Raw genomic sequence first — 23,749 nt, 5'->3', positions numbered from 1 at the left:
TCTTCACTCCCCATTTCCCTAAACTGATCCCCTCAGTCTTTCATTTTCAGGAGAGACCTTCCACCTCTTCTTTGCTGACTGTCAAGGTAATCCAGCAGGAGCTGATGGATGCTTTCATTTTCTACTGTCTTCACCCCTTACTCTCTTCTCTGTCACCCTATTCCCTAATTTCAGGGGAATAGGTGTCTTTCTTCTTTTTATTGTGTTGATACTCTCAGTTGAACTGATGCTTCTCTCCCCTGAGACTGGATACTGTGGTGCAGTGAAAGAAGAAAGGGGTGCTGGAGGCCTTGTTTTATTATTGGACGTGTGACCTTGTATGAGTCATTTAATTTTTCTGAGAGTCATTTTCTTTTTGTCAAATACGAATGATAATAATAACAAACCTGTGCTAATATTTCAAAAGATCAATTGAGACAATGCATATTAAAGCATTTTATAAACTGACTACTCTTACAGTTATTTGTAAATACTTTAAAGACACGTTTTCACTCTACAAATTTATTAATTATGTAAAACAGAGTTTATCAGTAGAGCTAAGTTTCCTTCTAAATTTGTCTCGCTGATATAAAATTTTGTCACTGGAAAATCTGAAGTACAGACAGTCACACCATTGGCCAAGAAGCCATTCATTTGAGGGGAGCTCCCTAACCAGGGCTGTTTATATCAGGATGTTTCAGAGCCCCCAAATCAGACATGCACCATCCATCTCACCGAACCCAAGAGAAACAGAGCTTATAAAAGTAAAAACCCACATGTAGACAGTGGTTAAAATAGCCAAAGCTGTGCACAGTGTCCTTAAATTAAGTGTTTATATCCATCTGAGGAGCCTATGGAGATCCATATTTATAAGCCGTAACCTGTGAAGAGGTAAAGTACCTCGTCCTTAGTCAGAAGGAGGGTGTTCAGAAGAAATGGCAATGAATCAGCAATCTTAGTACACCTTCTGTCTCTTTGTCTGAATTTGTAGTACATAACAGAGAATCAGTCTAAGTAAATACAATGTTTGTGTTGACTTTCCGTGATGCACCATTATAGCCAGAAAAAGAAAGAAGATCCCCAGGGAGACTGAAGGAGGAAGGCTTGCTCTTTAGTTGTGCAGGCTTTCCTCAAGCCCACGGAACCCTGGGAAATGCTAGGTTCCAATGGTGCCGACTAATAGCAGAGGTTACTGATTTTATTGTCCCTCCTTCCCAAAGTGCTTTGCATTTCTTTTCCTTCACTGGCTCCTTCATGTCTTCAAATGTGCCCAGGTATTTCTCATCTTGAAAAAAATCCTCATTTGGACCTGCTGCCTCTTCCAGCTATTATCTTAACTCTTTGTTATTAACAAGATTCTCAAATGAATGACCCACATCTACCATTACCCTTTGCTCCCCACCATTTGCCTTTTCACTCCTCGGGATCTGGGTTCATTCCTTACTATGCCACTAAAACTACATCCTTTCATCTTCCTGGCCAGTCAGTCCTGTTCTTCAGTCCTCAGTCTGGTGACCTCAGCAGCATTGTCCACTATTGATCACTTATAAAAAAGATAGTTCTCTTTTCCCTGGTTTATCTGGGCCTTCACTATAGGGATTCTGTCTCTGAAGTCAAGTAGACCTAGGTTAAAAATTCTAGCTGGGAAAAAGAACAGTGTGGATTAAATGAGCAGATGTCTATAAAATGCTTAGCAGAACACACAGCACATTGTAAATGATCATAAAATGTCAGCTATTGTTATTATAATTATTAGAGTTTATTTTCAAATCTTTCAGTGCCTCCTCCATGTGGGAGATTCTATATATTTGAGAATAAAACAGAATGTGGAGAAGCCTAGCAAACATTTTTGGGAAACCTGGATAGTCCAGAACCTCCTCTTTCTTTACCCTGCAGGTTAGGTAAAGGTTGTGGCTCTTTACCCAACCTGCAGGCCAAGGGCCCAGGAGCACAGGATCCGCCCCAAAGTCCTTTTCCTACTCACTCCAAATGCATTCCAGTCAAAAAGCATTCATTCATTCAAGTCAAAATTCAGTGTTCTCTTTGTAGTTCCATTACAAAAGTCAGAGGTTATCTATGTGAGTGATAGGATAGACTCAGCATCATGAGTCAGCAGACCCGGGTTGCAATGGAGGGTCTGCTGGGCTGAGAGACCTGGGCCTAGCTTTCTTATCTCCAAAATGAAGGATTAGGACATGATCAACCTTTATGCTTATTCCATATGTAAAATGCTATTATTCTTCTAAGGTCTATAGCTGATTGTGATATTCTTGATTTTATCATTAAAATATATCATGTAAAACCCAGAATAATCAGAGAGATGCAAATATCATTTGGGTATGACTGGAGTTCCAGTCATCTCAAGGAAATCTGGGATAACTGTAATATTTTGTCATCTATTATAAAGAGAAATCTATATGAATTAAATATATACATATATTTATATATATATATAAAGTCATATACACTTATGACTTTCAACTTATTATAGCTGAAATTTACTTCTCTTCAAACAGAACATTTGAATGTACCAATGTACATTTATACATTTCAGAGAATATGTAACAATCTCATAGTGACTTTAAAAGGCACTGCATTCCATCTTGCTTTGGAAACAAACTGTGTGGTTATTACATCCACAGCCTGAAATGTCTCATCAACAGGTTATTGTTGGTGATGGGGAATTCCAGGCTGGCAGGTGGAGAGAACAGACTGGGAACTCTTTCATCATGGCCCCCAGGTTGCCATGATGGCTGTGGCTTGAAAGAATTCTTTGTTCTTTGTCCAGGCTTAGCAAACACTTGGGGACTTTTGGTGACAGCTGGTAGGAGATCAGAGCCATGGGATTCTAGCTCTGGACAGCACCTTAGGAGGAGGTTAGACAGGGAGGTTAGGAGCGTGGGGTCTGGCAGAGGACAGTGTGGGTGTGGGCCCCAGCTCCACCCCTCACTAGCAAAGTGAGCTTGAACCAGTTATCTTTTCTATGTCTAATAAAAAAGGAGTAATAATTCATACCTCACAGGGGTGTTGCAAGGAGTTGATTACAAAGAGCTTAGCATAGTAAGTACTGGACACACTGAAGTCACTATGAATATCAGACAACACCTCATTTTAAAGAGGAGAAAGAGAGGTTCAAAGTCCCAAGTTGGGTCAGTGACAATTCTAGTGTTGAAAGGGTACCACTGCTGGCTCCTTCTAGCTCCTCCTAGACCTTTGGTATTACCCACCCTACCACAATAGCTCATCAGATCAGAAATGGGAGAAGACAACAAGGTGATGTCTGAGCAGATACAAGTTCGCTTTCTTTAATCCCTTCCCTAACCACTCCTTTCTAAATGTCCCTTATATCTATGCCTCCCTTTCTATTCTGTTACCACCCTCAGTATTTACAGTCAAGATTTTGTCAAAGGATGTATTATTTTCACTTAGTCATGGCAATTTTTGAATGCTCACAGTTTGATAAACAGAAGGTTAAATTTTTTTTCTTTTGCTTTTTAAAGAAAACAATGATAATTGCATGAAAGGGCATAATATCTTTGACTGCACTGTCTCCTTTGCCTCTATCACAAACATTGATATTACCAAAAGAATAAGCTGTGTGCTGCAATGGGGCACAAGTGCTACATGCACTTGTATGGGCAGCAGAGTCTGACAAGGTTATCCCTCAGATGAAGCTGATGTCACCTTGCACGGTGTCCAGGCTTCCTGCTCTGCACCTTGCCTATCACTCCTGGGTCAATGTTTACCGATTCCCCTTTGGTTTACTTTTTGGTTATAAACAGTAAAAATAAAGTAAATAATCAATAAGCCTTAATAAAAAAGATAATAATTAAAAATACCTCAGGTTGTTTCTAATCCCTAATCTGTTGTACATGTTTCTTGATTTCTACTCCTAAATATAGTAACTGCCTTTTATTAAGTGCTTACTACGAGTCTGGCACATTACTTGCCCAGTGTCACCTGATTAGTAAGAAGCATGGCCAGATTTAAACCAACATAGCTTAAGTCTAAAGCCTGAGTTCCTGGGCTTTCCTCTCATTTGCCTTTGAAAATAAGATGCCCATTCATTATTGAAGCTGTTCCTAATTTTTAAAAATCAGAAACAATCCAGATGTTCATTAATTTGGGATTGGTTAAATAAGTTAGGACAGATCTATATATTAGGATAATATATACATACATAAAATAAAGATGAAAATTAAAATTCATTGACATGGAAAAATGAGAGATTATTGAGTGAAAAAATGGACAAATCAGCACATCCAGCACATTACAAAAATCCCACTTTTGTGGACATCCCTGTCTCCCTCCCGTATTTACAATAAATCTCTACCCAGAGAAAAAGTCTGGATGGACATCCAATAACATGTTTAAAAATGTGATTACTCTGTGTTATGAGCTGAATGTTTGTGTCTCCCCATAATTCATCCCAACCCCCAATGTGATGGTGTGATGGTATTTGGATGGGACCAGTGAGAGGTAATTAGGGTTCGATGAGGTCAAGAGGGTGGGGCTGATGGGACTAGTGCTCTTATAAAAAGAGACACCAGAGCGTTTTCTCTGTCTAAATGCGCACATGAGCACACAGCGAGATGGCAGCACTTTTTGAATGTCCCTCTCCCTCATCTAACCCTGAAGTGTACAAAAGCAAGGGGACTATTGATCCGTCTTTATAGCTCCAGTCACTACAACAGTTTTTAACACTCTGTATGAGCTCAACGACCACTTTTCCAATGAAGAAAAAAAGAATAAAAAATAATGTCACATATGCATATGCCTGAGCCACCTCTGCCTATTCTGATGCGGTTGAATTCAGTCCCCAGTAAGGGGACGAGTGGAGGTGAGAGCTGGGATGTTTCTCTTTCTGTCCAAGGAGAGAAGTAATTATGCTCCCTGAGCAGCCACAGAATGAGGAAACAAGGAACAATTTAACGTAAATTCATGAGATTTCCAACAAATATTCATGCTTAACCTTGGTCATTATCTGCTTCTACTAATGGGGCTTCCAGCTGTGACTGGTGAATCCGCCCAGCTTGGCCTCGCCCACGACTTCCCTCAGCCACAGGAAGCCCAGCAACAGCCTCAACATCATTCAAGCACAAGAGTTGAAACAGGTGTCTTTTTACTAATTTGCTTTTACCATTGATAGAAAATAATAAAACTATTCAAAACACTGACACTCTGTCTAGGTGCTATCACTACACTAACTAATCACAGCAAAATGACATTAAGCAGACTGTTGTCTTCTCTACTTCAAGCCAGTTAGGTCTAATATTTACCATTGGTATTACCCAACCATACTTAGCATCCTTCACATCTGCACACGTGTATTTTAAAATTCCATGTTATTTATATGCTCTGGGTCTATTATTCATAACTTAATGAAGAGACAGTTGAAAAAAAGGCAGCTTATTTAGAGCTTTACCCTTTACTTCAACCTCACGTATTATCAGAAGCCTAGAGCTCACAGGTAGGCCTTCCCTTACAGGCTTTTACTCCAAAGCCTTAATTATCAAACTGCTAACACACTGTATACCAATGCCCGAGCCCTATTATTTACTCTCGTTACTACTTCCCTAGCAGTTGCCTATAGTGTTCAAATTATTTTCTTCACTTGTCTAGCACAACCTCATTTTTCAACACTAATTCTAATGAATGAAAATAATCCTCTCCTAATCAATTCTATTAAACATCTTTTAATCAGAAGCATTTTCACTAGATTTTTTATTTCCAACAAGATTACCCCAACAACTATGCCCTACGACCTAAAATGAGCAGCTCTCCCTGTAGCTGTTTCAGGTTTTATTCTAGCACTTGAACTTAACTTTGTAACACAAAACCTAAAATTTAATTCCCCTTTGCACCTGTATAAATTTTCCAACCTCTTCAGGTTTTTTCCGATTATTACTCACTGCCTGTCACCATTCATCAACATTTCAGCAAGCCAAAAAGCCAGCATCATTAATATTACATTTAATTTTGCTAGAAAACTTTATTCCAAAAACTTCTTCTTTTCTTCAGATAAAAACTTCCACATTGGGACTTCCCTGGTGGTGCAGTGGTTAAGACTCCGTGTTCCCAATGCAGGGGGCCCAGATTGAATTCCTGGTCAGGGAACTAGATCCTACATGCAGGCCGCAACTAAGAGTTTGCATGCCACAACTAAGGAACTGGCAAGCTGCAACTAAGGAGCCCACCTGCCATAACTGAGACCTGGCACAACCAAATAAATAAATATTAAAAAAAAATTTCCACATCAATTTCAAACCAAAAACATTTAATTTTCCTCTTTTTCCTTATTACACTAATGTTAAACTTACTTATTTTAATTTTGATGAGTAATCTCCATAACAATAACAATACTAAAATATAAAGATCAACTACCTACCACCACTAATCATAGCTGTATCTGATACTATAGCTACTCCTACAGCTCCTATAGTATCTTCACTAAAAACCCAGGATCTCTAGTATCATAAATTACTCAATCTCCTATGCCATTAAAGTTAAATACCAATGCTATCTCATCACTCTTAACAACTCACAGAACTACTGAAACTTCTATTAGTAAGCCCAAAAGAAACATTCCTAAAACAACAGTAATAGAAACTCAAACCTCAGGGTATTCTTGAGTAACTAAAGCTGTAGTATAACAAAAACCCACCAATATTCCCTCCTTCTCTGTGCTTTCTGACAGCTGATAGTTGAAAAGTCAGGAGGCATTGAGAAAGAGGGGTTTAGGAAGAATACTAACTTTAGAACCATCCACCCATCTATCTATCCACCTGACTATCCATCCATCCATCCATGAATCCATCCATTCTTGCAACAACCTCTCTGTCCATCTTTCCATCTATCCAACCCCCATTAACAAATATTTATTGAGAATATACTATGTGCTCTCACTAAGGATACAGTGGTGAACAAAACAGACATCAGATAAATCTGGGCTGGTGTCATAACTCAGCCACTTAATACAACTGTGTTACCTTGTGAAGTTACATGTTCTTCTGAGCTTCTGTATTCATCTGTAAATTTGGGATTCTAACTCTGCTTCACAGTGAAAAAGGTTAGAAGAAACGCTGTACTCGTACGGAAAACAGTACAGTGGCAAGAGCATAGTAGGTGCTCTTTGGGCTTTGGCAGTTCCATATCTCCCCAAAGACTCCTGCCTCCCATCCAAATGTCACACAGGACAGCACTTCTGCATGATTGCCACCCATGGCAGCAACAAGATCCTCTAGAGTGACGTGTGTCTGGATACAGAGCTGAGGCCTGATAAGAGTTGATGGCATGTCTTAATGCTCACCGGTCCCTGAAGAACAGGAGCTCCTTTCCCAGCATTGTCAAAGCATCAAAGGCTGAGCTGGAGTCACAGAGGTCAGGGATAGAAGGATTATGAGGGTGGCTGTGGGGCACAGCGGGCTTCCCTGGGAATGTCTTCAGAGGTCCTAGGATTCAAAGCAACTTGGTCAAAATGGTACCAGGAATGTAGAGTCTGTGCACTTCTGCTCCAGGGACCCGCTTTCACTGTATATGACAAGGTAATAAAGAGCATGGTTGTCGATGATGGGTAGACCTGGGTTTGAATCCCGCCTTCATTAGCTGCTGACTTGTGTGATACAGGTGAACCTCTCTAAGCCTCCGTTTCCTCATAGTAAAATGGGGCAATAATGGTACCTACCTCAGAAGGTTTTTGTGAGAATTAAATAATGCCTAAAAAGCACTTAGTGGAGTGCTGAACATATAATAAAAGTTCCCAAAAGGGTAACTATTATTTCATTACTATGCATACTTTCTTTGATAGCTATGGGTGTTTCAAATTAGGAATTTTTTTGATTTTTTTCCTTTTGATAATTAAGTACTCTTATTCTCAATAAGATTATAACTTTCTTGTGTGTTTTCTTATTATTTTCAAACAACTTCTGGGTGTCCTTCCCTGTGCACAAGCCTCTTCTTAGGCACCCAGAAGAGACTGAGCAAATTCTTGGGGCACTGAAGTACCTTGGAAGTGTTTGCCATTTAAAGTTATCTTCTGGTGGACCCTCTTGGAATGTAGGACCCGCCCTTTGGGAGAGGTGCTGGTGAGTTTTCATCCCCCAGTTCTGTTCCTGAGGACTGTCTGCCAGCTACAGAGGAGTGAGCTGGGGCTGCCTGAGCCACTGCCCCCTGCAGGTCTCTGTGCTTGATGGAGTCTTGTTGTGACCAGAGCTGAGGATCAGGGAAGGAGTGAGGCACAGGAAGGTCCACTAAGAGTGAGAGATGGGTGAGATCAGGGTGGAGAAGGGTCAACAATGGGGTGAAAATCAGAGGTGGGGTGCAGCTTGGGAAAAGATCAGATACTGGAAATTGGTCAGATCAGAAGTGTGCTGTCAGGCACTCTACCAAAGATCAGGGTGATCAGGTGGTCAGGGGTGGCTGATGTGTGTGCTTCTTGGCAATATAAAACCATGTTTCTGCATTTTGTTCACCTGTGTAAAAATGGCCGTGTCAAAATATAAGCTGCAGCTCCTGGCTGAGTAAGAGTGGCCATCAGAATGGTGGTGACTCTCCAGTGCACAAGGACCCATAAAGGGCAGGTATTGGATTTGGAGTGGGTTCTTCTTGGTGGCCACAGGCAGTGTTTCACATTGGAGTCCTAGGGCCAAATGTGTTATATGGAGAGATTCACAGTATTTTTTTTTTCCTGTCAATCAAGGGAGGAGCAGGACTGGCATATGCCCCTCTCGAAGGGATACAGCTGGCCGAACACTTCTTGGGACAAAAAAATCTGACTGCAGATGTGTGTGCCCATTTCTATGCAGCAGATGGGCTGGCTGGCATGCAGGAAACATGGGCGAGCTGGGCTCTACAGACCCTTTTCTAGGCTGAGAGGAAGAGGAGGGACTCCTATAACTAAAGCCTGAATAACCAGGCTCTGAGGCTTAAGGAAAAGTCAGTTTCCTAGATTCTTCAGCTTTTATCCATCAAACACACAAAAATATCAAGGTCTAATAATGTTTCAAGATTTTATCTCATGGATTAACAGATTTTTCTTTCTGTTAAGCAAAATTGGATATAGAGTTCCTAATAATCCTTTATTACCTTTGAAAGAATGTTAACACTTGAGAAAATTTTGAATATTTTGGGATAGTTACTGTCTTTGAGCCTCAGCTTTCTCAACTATCGAATGAGGAAAACATTTCACACCCCACAGGCTGATCATGAGGATGGTATGGAGATGACTCATATGAACATGATTTACAAACTGTAGATTGCCTATATGACTGAATGGTACAGTTATTACCATCATCATTGCTATTTTTAGGAAGATAAGGTCACTTATCTGCAAATGGATAAGCTCCATATATATGAACTATAAAAAATATCCATCTTCTCCCATGTCTGACTCCTGATCAACACTCAAAATACACACAAATGATTGTATTTTCTATGGCCATCAAGGGACCAATATGCTCTGGAGGAAAGATGTAAAATTTAATTGTACATCTTACAAAAGAAAGCAATACTCATATCTGGTAAATAAGCTCTTCATAAGAGGGCATAGCTGGGGCTGTAGTTTCTAGCTTAATCTTCACTTATGCAGGTAACTCCTGACAAAGTATACTTTCTTTAAGTTGGAGACCAAATGCCTGTCACTTTCAGGGTTTGTGGTCAAAAAAAGTGTAATGATCGTACCGTACAGTGCCTGGATCCCTTTCACATCATCCTTGGGAAGGTGGAATCCATAGGGATGCTGATACTTATAAGTTGGGTACATCAGTGCTGATGGGTCTGTGGAATGGGCCAGGCCCAGTGTGTGGCCAAATTAATGAGCAGCAACGGTGAATAAATTGAAACCTAGACAATATGAGAGAGAAAAAGACAGCGTCAGCACAGGGTTTTATTTTCAACATTTCCTGTCTTCACAGGAGAATTTATGCCCAAATCACTGTTTATTCATTTTCTTTTCATAACTGGGTTATTCAAAGGTTGGTAGGTTGTCCTGGCACTTAGCTTTGCTAACTGGACTTTAGTCCAGTTCTCCCCACCTTGGCTAGGAGGGGCTTGGGGGTGGGAGAAGATGGAAATGTAAATCAGTTCATTTTGTTCATTGTCAATGGTGCTCAGTAGATTGATAAAGAAGGACCTTAGAGATAACAGTGGCAATGATACCTAGATTTAGGCCACAGATGCCTTACTAGTTCCCTGCCTACTCCCTTTTATCCACACAAGTTTCACGCTGAAGATTTCCAGATGACATGCATGATGTTCTAGAACTCTTATACCCACCCCCATCGTACTTCTCAGGAAAGTACTGACTCCTCAGATCATTTCTGAATATAGCCCATTTCCAAGAACAAGTAAGAATCAAAAAATATTATGTAGTTGAAGAAAAATTGAGCTGTGTGTTGAGTAGGGGATTGCTGCTTCTTGAGATTATGACTATGAACCAGAGATCAGAAAAGTCTACAGCACATTTGAGGGTGGATCTTTTTCCCTTACAGTGTTCCCTTTTGGATTTTTGGCTTACTTGTTTTTGCTAGCCAGCACCCCTAGTTAAAGGGTGGCTTGGGACGTTGAACCTCAAGGTTTCATGATGGAGGCCCAGAAGAAGGTACAATATTTTCCAGGTTATGGTGCATATATACCATTCATTCCCCTAGTCCACTTCTCAGCATTGTCGAAATGTGTATCTCCTCCCAGGCCTTTTCCAGGTGCAAATGCATGGGCTAGAGTCCCCCGAGGCCCATCGAATGGATAGGAATCCCCGTGATCTAAGCAAGTGGGGAGAAACACCAACAGGATTTAGTCTTTCTAGCAATTTTTGAAGGGTACCTAATATCACAGTGAACAGAAAACTTTTTCAATAGCATTGACACTTCTCATACAAATAGGTTTACTTTTCATATTCATTTTTTTATAAGAAGCAGCTCACATGCCAATGAGTAACCTATCCATTACAAAAATAAAAGGGATATTGTGTATTTTAAAGATAGTAAGCATTAAAAATAAAAAATGTTCTTTTGATATTGTATTTGTTGCAATGTCTATTAATTGGCACAAGGCATACTGTAGACTATGACCATGCCACAGATTACAAAAGGAGAAAGAGCAGATGGTTATTCAATTGCAACCTCGTCCACTGACTGGGCTGTGAACATGTTGGCAGAGTGCTTTCAATGTATGATTCGCGGTTAGGAGGGGAGGGATAAATTAGGAGTTTGGGATTAAATATACACACTACTATATATGAAATATAACCAACAATGACCTGCTCTATAGCACAGGGAACTATACTCAATATTTTGTAATAACCTATAAGGGAAAAGAATCTGAAAAAGAATATATATATACATATATATATATATATATATATATACACACACGTACCTATATATATATAACTGAATCACTTTGTTGTACACCTAAAATTAACACAACATTGTAAATCAACTATACTTCAATAAAAAATAAAATTAATATGAAAAACAAAAGCCAAACAAAAATATGATTTTATTAAGACAATTATAGTAAATTGAACAAGTGTGTGGTTTCTGTTTCTAGAGCACAATATAATTTAAGGAAGTGTCAAAAAAATAGAAAGAAAATTTCTCTGTAATTTTGATATACTTTCATGCATAAAACTCATGAAAGCAATAAAGGTGTTTATAAAATTACAACTTTCAAAGCTTAATATGCTTTTGTATTATTATCTACATTTAATTAAAAGTTCATTACAAATATAATAGAAAAGGAGGAAGAATAAAACGAGGGATATTTCAGAGTTTTTCAGTATATTCACGAGGATTCCTTGTTTTATTAAAAACCAACAAATCAAATTCTGGTGTGCCATTCCCTGAATTTCAGTGCAGTGTTGTTTAGTCAGATTACATGCCCTGAAGGCCTGGTTAAATGGCAGCACAGTCCCTAGTCAACTCTGTTTCAGGAAACAGAGCACAAGCTTGGAAGATCAAGAGACAGCCATATGTTAACTCCATCACCTCCAGAGCTGCCCTGAGACCACTGCCCTACCAGTTCACTGGGGCTGGCCTTGGTCCTCTGGGAGGAACAGGATCTGCCATGGACCAGGCCACACCCAGGGCCACCTCTCAAGGGGTCACACTCAGGACTTACTTGATCTTCTCTCTCCCAGCTTCTAAGCATGTATTTCCCCAGTGACATCAGATTAAAATTAAGATAAGGACTTGAAATAGGACACTTAGAAATGTTATCTGTGGAGGGGAAGAGGCAGCGATACTCACCTTGACTCTGAGGAAACTGAGAGGGGAAAGGAATTACATGGCCTTTCCATCATCTACTACTAGACATGCTTCTCTGAAAAGGGCTCCACTCCTCGCTGGGGGGAGTTGGGGGATGGAGAAGAAGTGGGCAGGTTGGATGCAGGCCTGGCATCTCCAAAAGATGGTATGCAAGTGTGGACAAGATGGCAATGCCAGTCACTCTCCTAAACATTGCTGCACGGGAAAGCTGTCAGGGCTCCTGTGGAATTAATCCTCAGTAAGGATTCAAGGTGGGAAATCCTTGGCTAATATGTGAGGGGGTATATGGCGATGGACATCATTATGGGAATGGGATGAGCTCAGATGCCCTCCTAGTCAATGGGAAAGCTAAATCTGACAGCATTTGTCCCTGATGCAGCAATACCACTATGAAAGCTGATTATGCTGAGTCCATTCTACAGCTCAGTCTAATGATGACAAGAAATGCTGAGAACTCCTCTGGTTCTATATTCTGGCCATGAAGATTGTGACTTTTCCATGATCTTGGCCTCTGCTCTTCACAACTGTGTGAAGGAGGATTGTGCTGATCACATGGATTAAATACTGTAGAAGGAAAAGTGTTGAGACATTTCTCCTCTGATTAGTAGACAAAATCTAGGAAGCACCACAGTACCTCCAGTTTCAAAAGATATCATAATATCTGCTTCTCCTGAGTTTATTCTGACAAAGTTCAGAGGGACAGCACTACTCCAGGCCTGCAGGGCCATCTCCACTGCTTTGTCCACTTCTGCAGAAGTCATGGAAGGTGTGTATTTGGATATTCTGTGAAAACAGAAGGAACATGTTTTGCTTTCAGTAAGTGCTCCTAAGTGAAGAAAGCAAGAATTACATCAAGGTTGTATTAAAAATAAAAATATTGAACATATATCTACAATTTAGATTTTTTTCTCCAAAATAATAATTCTTATTTTGCTTTCATATTTGTTAAATTACTGAAACATGTTAAACCATAAGGAAAATGAAGGGGAGAAATGAAAGAGTTGAGATAATCTGGTGCTGAAACAGTTTGGCTTTCATTGTTATCATATATCACTAACTTTAAAGAATAATACCTTGTGTAACTTTACGAGTAGCCGGAAGTCCATTTTCCCTCAAGTGGTTTTAATTGAGAAGGGACCTCTTTCCCCAAAAGGTACTGAAAATTTTCAATTGTAAAAAATAAAAACACAGAGTTTTGAGGTTTTTCAAATTCTTGTTCAAAGACCATCAGGATTTCCCCAGGGCCATGGGGGAATGCTTTTTCTTAAAATAATATGTATCTTAAAGGGGAAGTGCTAGCTCGTCACAAGGATGCTCACTGGAACTGCAAAAGGCTTGGGTCTTTCATCAAGTCCTGACCTGACAATGACATCAGAAGGCAGAAAAGTACAGAGCATTTTGGACAAACAGTGGGCGGAGACAGATGGTGTTTTTCTAGGACATGCCATGCTGGAGGCCAGGGGCTGGGGGCTCTTGGCAGCATGTAAAGGAAGGGCGGGAGAAAGGAACTGCCACCCAGAACCTTGGGCTCAGATGCAATCATGGGTGCAGAGTTAGAAGTGAATTCTGTGAGAGCCAATCTTGAGAGCAGACGCCTAGCAAACTTTCTCTTTCTCCAGCTCCTAGTCCAGGCCCTTGCACATAGTAGGCACTTAGCAAACACTTGCTAAGTGGATGGACTAAAGAATAAAAGCTAGTGTTTTTTAGAGCCTACTCAGTAGTTCTCAAAAGTTTAGGACTTGTGATAACTACTTCGGAAACTTGTTAAACACACATGTATGATCCAGAAATCTGCATTTAACAAGTATTCTAGGTTATTTTGATGCAGGTGGTGCATTCTCAGCCAGAAACCAACAGTGGTTATCCTGGGGGCCCAAAAGGAAGGGACCATGTCCCACAGAGAGGATGGCAAATAGCTAAGCCTCAGTAATGGAGAGGGAAGGATCAAGGAGATCTTTAACTCCAGGGACTGGGGCCAAGAGGAGGGAGGTAGAGCTTCCGGGGGGAAACCAGAAGGACCCTTGAAGGGACCATTTAGTGTTTTCAGAATATGCCACCCCCACTGCATAATATGAATCTGTGATTTATCATGGCTCTGTGTAGTTGGTATCTCGAAATTCGCTTACATTATAGACAAGCTATCCATCCCCACAGAGCTGCCTGTGTGTTGGGCTGGAGAAGACAGAGATGGAGAAGGGATGATACCAGAAAGGAAGAGCACGTGGACAGAGGTCCTGACCCGGGGTCTGGAGACTGACACAGCAGCAGTGATGACAGCTAATGTTCTGTGAATACACACTACGTGCTGGACCTTGTTCTAGGCACTTTTAAATGTGGTACGCCCTCTAACCCTCACAGCAACCTTCAGAGATAATAGTAACACTCTACGTTTTATGACTAGTCAGGACTTGAGCCCAGTTCTTTATGACTCCAAAGCCTATGCACGTAAGCACTATGCTATATTTTGTCTTTTGCAGTCCTTTGGGCTATGTTAAAAGGAGTTATTCTGAGATCCAGTAGCTATATAGACAGAGTACTAAGATAGTCTCTAGTTCCTTTTTGGGTGGGGCGGGGGAGAAGGAGAGTTGTTCGGGAGCAACTGGATGGACAGTGTGGAGGGTGCTTTTGGCACTGCCCAAAATACTATCACAAGAATATTATACTTCTTTAAGTCCCATATTAGCTTGATCTATCCCCTTGTCTTTGCTGTGCATAATCACTGACTAAAATTCTATGATACCACTTATTTTAAGAAATGACGGAAAAAACTTTGTGAGTTTATATAAAATATTTCTGTTTTACCCTTAATCATCTCATAGTCTCTTGAGTGTTTAATTCCTTATAAGGTGTTTCTTCCCCAAATGCTTTGATTTTTGTGGAATTCTTATGCTGGAGCAGAGGCTAATAATTGTGTTCAGCACCACTTTAATGGACTCTTAGGCTCATAGCAACTAACAAGTGGCCTAGAGGAATCATCTGATCTCTCTTTGGGTTTGAGCCCCCATTTGATCACAGGGAATCACTGGTGTGCAGCTACAGTTTAACAACCGGTTCTATGACCAAAACTCCTCGTCTGTAGGGTTTGCTGATTTCCATACTGTAAGTACCCTCACTATGGCTAATTTCAACAACCAACTTGCCATGAGTGAACGTAAAGTTGGTAGGAGATGAGCAGCAGCACATCATTTCCATCATACAGATAAGAGACGTAAATGACCTTGTGAATATAGATAATAGTAAAATGTAGTATAATAATTAGGATGCACCATGGACGGTCCAGTGGAGGAGGGTGGACCAACCTGGGAAGGAGGCCTGTACTGGCCCCACAAATGGATGCAGGCTGCGGGGCTGGAATTCTGGGCTGAGAACTCAGAGTACAGTGAGGGTGTAGATTCTGGTTGGGTGAATGAGTCCTCTTGGATCATGCAGAATCCTTGTTCTTCCTGGGACAGGAGGAAGCCAGAGGATAGCCAGGTGGGGGCCAGGCTCAACTGTGGAGGTGGAGGGGGGATAAGGTGGGAGATGGGGGAGCCTGGGGCTAGGGGCTGACTGGCTCCCGCTCTGCCTACAAGTCAGACTCAGATGTCACTGGCCAGTCCCTGGGTGACTTGGTAGCTCCCTCCATGTGCTGCCACAGTTCTCTGCTTAGACCTGCAGTTTCACGCTTCTCACCTGGAGCTGCGACTGTTTGTACGCATCTCCCCCAAAGGAGAGGAAAGGTGATTTAGTCACCTTTACATCTCCACAATTGAATGCCTATGGTAGACATTTAATAAATCGTCAATAAATTATTTTTGGAATTAATAAAAAATTAATTTATTAGTAGGTGAGGTTATTTACTTCTGATTTAGAAGATTGTTTTAAGAAAACTGGTTGGTATCATCAGGTTATTAACCCTAGACTAGTTTACTTTTCTTTAGAGAAAAATGTGTTGTCTCTAATTGGTAAAATTGTAATGCCTAAAACGGCCAGCCATTATGATACTCTTGAGATCATATTTTCTAGTGAATTCTCCACTGTCATTTTCTAAAGATTAGACCTAAAAAGTTCTTATGCTCTCTTATGGTTGTGATGAGTCATGATTTTTATACAGATCAGAAGGAAGATATTTTTAAATGAAAAGAACGAAGGAGAGAAAGGCTCTTTCTCTCTGAATTTGGAAAGACTCGACCTCATTACCTGTATGTCAAAGTAATTTTTTTCCATTTGGGTTCACCTGGGAAGAGGCGATAGTTTGCCACATCAGGAACTCCACAGCGAGGCCTCTTGATCACATCCATGGTGGCCCGGTCTAACTTCCCAGTGACTCGGAGGCCGAAGGAAGCCTGCAGCTCCTTAATGTTTTTAACCACGAAATTGCCTCCTCTTGCAATCACCTCACCAATCTGGTGCCCTCCTTTCCTTGTGTAATATTTGTCAAGGTATGCCTGAAACAGAAAGGCAGGCTGACGTCCACAGCACAATCTCTGGACAACACTTAATGCTCAGGTAAGACAGGGACGGTATTCTTGATATGCTAAAGATAGTGTGCAGAGCATATTCTCACTTTTGAAAAAATTAGATATATTTGCGTAGATGAAGCTTAGACAGATATATGCCAAGTTATTAACAACAAAGATCTTTGGGTGGTGGGATTTTAGATTTTTTTATTTGCGTGCCTTTTATACTTTTTCTACAATGAATAGTTATTTGAAGAGGAAAAAATAATGGAAGGAGAATAATGTGAACATTTTCCCCACGGACCATTTATTTGTCATTGAGGTCTTTACCAATTTGCAAAACAAAGACTCTCCTATTTTTCTGGTAAGCAGTTATTAGTGTCATATTTTCATTATACATTATGCAAGATCAGTATGTTCTTAACTCTCTGTGGCCTTATATTGCAGCCTCTCATCTTATACAAAGGCATCAGGTAAATCTGTTTCCCAGCTGAGATTTTTAATTAATTCAGGTGTGTTCAATACGTGGGGTGCAAATTGTTTCCAAGGGGCATGTTTCCTAGGACTGGCTCTTTGTCCCTTGAAGCAAATGACATTAGCCATAAATTATACGGCTTTTATTTGCGCTTAAAGGTTTAAAACCCTAATGTACCACTCAAAACACTCTGTATGACTTCTTGGGTGAAGTGAGTGAGACAGGGTCGTGAAAATGCAGGGTCAGAGCCTGCTGCTGGCCCAGGAATTTCACCCACCCAGCTTATTTCAGAAAAACAGAAAGCAGCTAAATCTTTATATCTATATTTTATTAAATATAAAATTTTATATTTGTATATTATTATAAGGTACTTATTTGTTGTATATAAATAATATATATATATTTTTGAAAAATATTTAATGGCATGGAGTAATGAAGTCAATATAATGGCAATATACTGAGAAAGGTAGACGTGAAATATTTATACATAATTTCATAAATAAAATATAATGTAAATATATTCATGTTTATTATATCTGTATATTAATATAATAATGTTAACATCTATATTAACACTTAAAATTAAGACATTAATCAAGACATTGATAATTAACATATATATAATTTATAATGAACATAAGTAACGGAAGGAAATAAGTCTGAATATCAATCGAGGCCATGGCTCACGGGCCCAGCCACTCTGCCGCATGCGGGATCCTCCCAGACCGGGGCACGAACCCGTGTCCCCCGCATTGGCAGGCGGACTCTCAACCACTGTGGCACCAGGGAAGCCCTATCTCTGGATTTTAAAATTATGGTGACAATTTATTCTTTATCCTTTCCTATATCCCAAAGTTTTCTGCTATGAACATGAACTGTAATTGTTAAGGAAAAAAAGAAAAGGAGTAAGACTCACTCACTTGTTTGGACATGGTGCTCTGTGTCCTTACTGTGGGGTCAACCAATCCTTACTCCTTGCCCTGCTTATGAGAGGAGCTCACTTCCCTGGTGGTCGTTCTTTGTAAAAATCTTACTGAGATGAGAACCCAAGAGGAGGAAAAGGGCGATGGAGCCCTGAAACCCAGGGCAGGTGCCCTGAAACAAAGGTGTAATTATTTGCTTTCATTTCCATGTCTGGTTAGGCCATCTTAAATCAACATTTTATGTTCCTGATCTTTTTGGCAGGATGATGTTAATTCTCTGAGCCATTCTGTTTGCTCAAGCTGATGCTGTGATAACACAATGCTCATGGTAAGTCTGAATTACTCTCTTCAGAGGTGAGCTCTGTGCGGAAGGACAGATGCTCCATATTTTCTGAGGCTGTTTTGATTTCAAATATTTTATTCCCTCGTTAGGTTATGTGTTACACTCTAAATTCTAATTTTGGTTTTATGAAATATGGTCATGTAAGAAGATGCTTCTGAGATATTAAGTGAAAAGAGGTTTACAACTATTATTATAGTACAAGCCACCTTTGTAAACAGAAGTCTGTGCGTATTGATACACATAGACATATAGGCATAAACTAGGACTAGGATGAGGAAGTGGGTGGGGGTTGCCAAATACTCAATGATCAAGAAAAATAATTTTTAATGCAATATTTTTGGAAAAAATAAAAATTAATGCATAAAATCCATGATGGACAAAATATCAAAATTTTAAATAAAGACAGGGTCCAAGCTTGTGTCACTCCTTCATGTTAGTCCCAGCACTGAGTCATAGAAAGGGTTTTGAAAAATATAGACTAAGGGATTAACAGTGGTTATATTTTAGTGATGGAATTGAGAATAATTCATTTTTAGTTATATGTGTTTTATATATTTTTTGCTTGTGAACATATATAATTTTTATAGTAAAATATTTTTTCTTCAAAATATGCTTAAGATGCTAAACCTGCAGCTCAAAAGGTTTAAGGCAAGTCATAGTAAATAGGATTAAAACTATCTTTAATGAAGTAAAGATAAAATCAAAAACTATTTCTACTTAAAGAGACCACAAGGATTGGTTACTGCAGTGACACAGGTGAGTTGCTCCCTACTGGGTGCTCCCACGGAATGTGGTTCTTAGACTAGTGAACACCTGCCACCTTGTACCACAGTCCACCAGCTTCTCATCACTCTCTCCTGTGGGGTCTCAGGCTGGGGATCGTGATGCCTTCACAAATATGGCCCTGGCCTGACCCAGTTCTAGGTGCAGAGTAGATGTTCAGTTACCATTTGAGCTATTTTTCTTTAGGTAAAATATAGAAAATATGCTTCTTTGAAGAATTATCAAACTCTCGGAGGTACAGAGAGCCCAAATTATTCTGTACACTTTCTTGCCAAAGTTATTGATGAGGTTTTAGCATACTTTTCAGAGTCAAAGTGTTCAGTTAGGCACAAAGATGTCCATTTAGAACTGTGTTTGTGTTCTATTCTAACACTTGTGTGCTGTTGGCTCAACAGCTAATTATGGGCCTGGGTCAGAGATTTCAGGACTCACCAGAATTGTCCTACGTGCCTCCCCACCCTCCGTACTCCCCCATTGTTGAAACCACAGGAGTCTAGGGTTGGCAATATGGTGGTCCCCTCTCCGTGTCTCTAACAATGTTTGACAGATAAGAATAGCAGAGGCCTCGAGGGCAGTCCCAGAAGCTAGTGGCCCAGGTCCCCCTCCCAACTCTTCTTTCAGTGCACTTTCCTAGTGTCCTTCCTGAGAGTGAAGAGCTTAAAGCTCAGATTTAAGTGTGCTTCGGGACAAGGTGAAGTTCAAGATACGGTTCTTCAATATTTCTTTCTGTTTTGGCTAAGTCACAGGAATGGAACTGTGGGAACTCTTTGTTGTGTGACAAATCCTAGGTTCTAAAAAGCTTGGGTAATTCCTTTTGGTATCAGGTTTCTCATCTATAAGATGGGGTTGATGTCTATCCTACCCACACCAGTATGAGAATCCAATGAGATCCTTAGTGTGAAAATACTTTGAAATGTATCAAAAGCCTTTAAAATGTATATAACTTTTTACTCATTAATTACAGTTCTGGAAATCTATCCTGAAAAAAACAATCCTTTAGATTGGCTGATGTACAAAGATGTTCATAGAAACATTATTCATATGGAAATATTCCATGTATCCAACAAAGGAAATGGCTAAACAAATTATAACTCACTTATATTCTGAAATATTTGTAACTTTTTAACATGATCTTTATCAACATAATATAAAATCAAAATTTTATTATGATAAAATAATAAGGAAGGTAGGAACCAAATTTTGAGTATAATGACAATTAAAAAATATCTTTATGCACAGAAAGTAAAATGGTAGTAAAAGTACCTGAATTTAACAGTTTGTATTTGGAAGGTTTTTTGTTTATTTTCTTTAATTATAAGCTCATAATAATGTGATTATAAAAGCTTATATTATTTTAAGGACAATTTAACAGCCTGTATTAAATGTTGTATTGATATTATTATTTTTTAAAAAAACAAACAAAAAGTAGAATAAAACTCTGGATTATGAGCCTATGTATTTCATCATTTTCCAAGCCTTTATGATAATTAGCCAATCAGAATTTAAAAGATACAAGTGGGTGTTAAATCAACTAAAAACCTGTTTATCTTTTCAAGCATAAATTATTGTGTTCATGGGTTTAGGAAGAAGCGAATAGTATTTGGAAACGTTTCCTGCCTGGAGTTTCCAGGCACAGGAAACCATTTGTTATCTCTTAGTGAGCAATCTAGAAAGAAGAGAGTAGTGTAGAAGGGGCTTAACCTGACCTGGACCCCCAGGCCCCAGGTGTGTGCTGGCCTGGCCTGACTCTGGGACTCAGCCAGTATCTTCTGCCACGCTAGCCCGATGCTCCAATCCAAGTTCCTTCAGCCCCCGGCTGCTGCACTCGCTCTTTTCTCTGCCTGGACTGCTCTGTCTCCAGATCTTCACACGACTGTGAAGTTCAGGTTCACATAGCTCTTTATCTCAAATATCACTTCCTCAGAGAATCCTTCCTGGACTACTCAAGTGAAAATGCCCCCCAGGGTCCCAGTAACTCGCTATCATCCTAATTTATTTTTTAATATCACTTGGGGACTTATTGATTGACTTGTTTGTCTCCTCCCAGCATCTTCCCACTCCTCCATCATCCCCATGCCAGCGCCATAAGAACAGGGACTTGACTTGTTTTGTTCACTGATGTTTGTCCAGTGCTTAGAACAGGCCCTGGCACATAGCATACAGTAAACTTTCAATAAATAATTGCTGAATGAATGAACTTAAGCTATTTTTATGAAATAAGTCTATTTTCATGTCATTTCATTTGTTATATTGTAAGGCTACATAAGTTGTTAAATATTTCTATAAACTATAAGATGGCACAGTAATTCTTTCTAGGCACTGGGATCCACTTCAGAGGTTTGCCCAGGTCATTCCAGCTTGCTGCAGAGTGATACCTGTTCCTGCCCAGAGCTGATGACTGGGGCCATTGCAGGCAGGAGAAGGTCTGTTTGCCAGGTGTTGACAAGTTTCCTTGATCCTTGGTCGAAGCTCTTTCAGAAAGTATGCCATAAGGGAGACTGAGGAGGGCTGACTTGCTTTGGAGAGGAAGGAATAAGGGGTCACTAGAGATCCCCAATAGTCCAAGAACACCTAATTATTTCTAAATACTCCTAGCAAGGTTAGCTTTTTCCAAGGCTTGCTGGCCTTATTCCTGCATAGACCACTATGGGGTCAGCTAATTGTTTTCTGCAAAGGTCTGGTAATTAATATTTTTGGTTTCATCATGTGGTTTCTGCCATTGTGGTACAAAAGCAGTAACTGATGATTTGTAAATGAACAGGCATGACTGGCTTGGGCCCAATGAACATAGTTTGTCTGAACCTGCACATAACCACGGTCTTCAGCCACCAGATGAGTTCTGGCCTCAGCATGACCCTCCTTCTGGAGGTCCCAAAGCCTCTAGTTTCTGAATCAGGGTGGCATGAGGCTGGGTGATGGAAGATTACATTTGGGGAGAAGGGATTCAAAGTTTGGTGGCACCAGCAAAATACAATTTGAAATAGAACCCCAGTATTGTGAGATATGTTATTTGGAATTTAGTTCGTCTGAAAGTGGGCTCAAGTCAAAGGAAGTTCAGTTCAACAGGTCTGTGCTCGGCATCCACTGTGCTGTTTATATGCAGGGCTGATATTCAAAATGTTTAACGACTGGTGTGGCAGTGGGGGCAGACCAATTAGAATGGAAGAGTGGTGTAAACAATCAGTAGGGACACGCCAGTGTGTACAGGTGACAATCAGCTCTGCAATGCTGTACACAGGTGTAGCCTGGCAGGTAGGAAAGCAACCCTGAGGCAGGGTTGGCAATCACAGATGTGCTATCATTTTGACAGACACTTGAAACAGAGGCCCTGGTGCAAAAACATCTCACTTACACACCTTTCATGAATGTTGGAAATTCCTTCATTGAAGACTCATTTCTTAAGGTTAAAGTTCACCACTTCCCTTTAAATGTTAAAAACAAAAAACCAAAACTCTTGGAAGCAAATATACATTGAATCACTTTGAGTCACACTTAGTCTTTGAAGAAATTCTGATATGAATTATTTTATCAGATCCTCTCCAACAATCAGGGGCGATTTTAAAGGAGGGGAAGGTACAGAAATTTTAAGTAAATAAGGTACTTGGGGAATATACTTTAGAGAGGAGAGACCCTCACATGAGAAGCGGGTAGCCACCCAGCAAAAACTTGGTTCACTTCAAATTTTGATCAAGTTTGCCCTGAGTACAAGAGCCATTTTTCTAAAAAGTGAATACAGGAAATCTTTCTGTTGTGACTGTTAGGAATCTTAGCACTAAGTTTCCGACCCACCTCTACTGTGCAACTCTTACACTTTGATTTTTATTTTTCTGCCCTTATTTTTCTTCCTACGTTGCTCCTCAAATACTTCTTTTGTCTTTTTTTGTAATGCATGTATTTCTGCAAGCCGCCTCAAATTCTGTGTGCAGCAAGATACCTGGATAGACATTCATTCATTTATTTATGCAATCATGCAACACAGGCACTCAGTGTGTACCAGACACTAGCCTTAGCTGTACAGGGGATCATATCCATTAGACTTCAGTGGACTTAGAAGATGATTTCAAAGCCATAACAGATTTTCCTTATTTTCTCATTATCCCCTTTAGGTTTTCTGGGGCAGGAGGGGGAAGAGGGAATTGTGCAAAGATTCACAAACCTGTGCGAGGTGGTAGCTGTTCCTTGAGGTCGTGGGGGTGGCTGCAAATAGGGAGGGGATTGCAGTGGAAAACTTCAGAGCCGTGATGAGGAGGACAGCAAGGCCAGATGCAGGGAGCATCTTCATCTCCTCCTGGTGGCTTGGTAATTATAGCAGCCTGGGGGATGGCAGACAGCGCACGTTTGCACTTCGACCTTGAGCTGCTTTTATAGAGTCAAACAAGTCTGGGCCATCAGAGCAAGGATGATTCATGTCTCAAAAGGTAATTATACAGCTCCTTTCTCCCCTGATGACGAGGTAACACAGTGGTACACAGGAGTCAGGGAACCTTCACTCTTTGCAATTTACCAAGTGGCAAAAGGAGAATAACAGTCACTTTTAATGCAGT

General features: G+C 40.2%; 1 protein-coding gene across 1 annotated transcript in view; it reads right to left on the bottom strand.

Annotated features, from left to right (window-relative positions):
* LOC131760117 (matrix metalloproteinase-20) overlaps positions 1-23,487 on the bottom strand; it is a 47,697-nt gene extending 24,210 nt beyond the window's left edge. The window contains 6 exon segments of the mRNA XM_059069909.2: positions 7,289-7,430; positions 9,658-9,819; positions 10,611-10,736; positions 12,877-13,025; positions 16,422-16,669; positions 23,362-23,487. Coding sequence (XP_058925892.1) covers positions 7,289-7,430; positions 9,658-9,819; positions 10,611-10,736; positions 12,877-13,025; positions 16,422-16,669; positions 23,362-23,487 — 953 coding nt within the window.
* Positions 23,488-23,749: the final 262 nt, after the last annotated feature.

This window comes from Kogia breviceps, chromosome 7, assembly GCF_026419965.1.
Source record: "Kogia breviceps isolate mKogBre1 chromosome 7, mKogBre1 haplotype 1, whole genome shotgun sequence".
Classification (NCBI taxonomy): Eukaryota; Metazoa; Chordata; class Mammalia; order Artiodactyla; family Physeteridae; genus Kogia; species Kogia breviceps.
The sequence above is the reverse complement of the archived record's forward strand: the minus strand, read 5'-3'. Positions and strand labels throughout refer to the sequence as shown.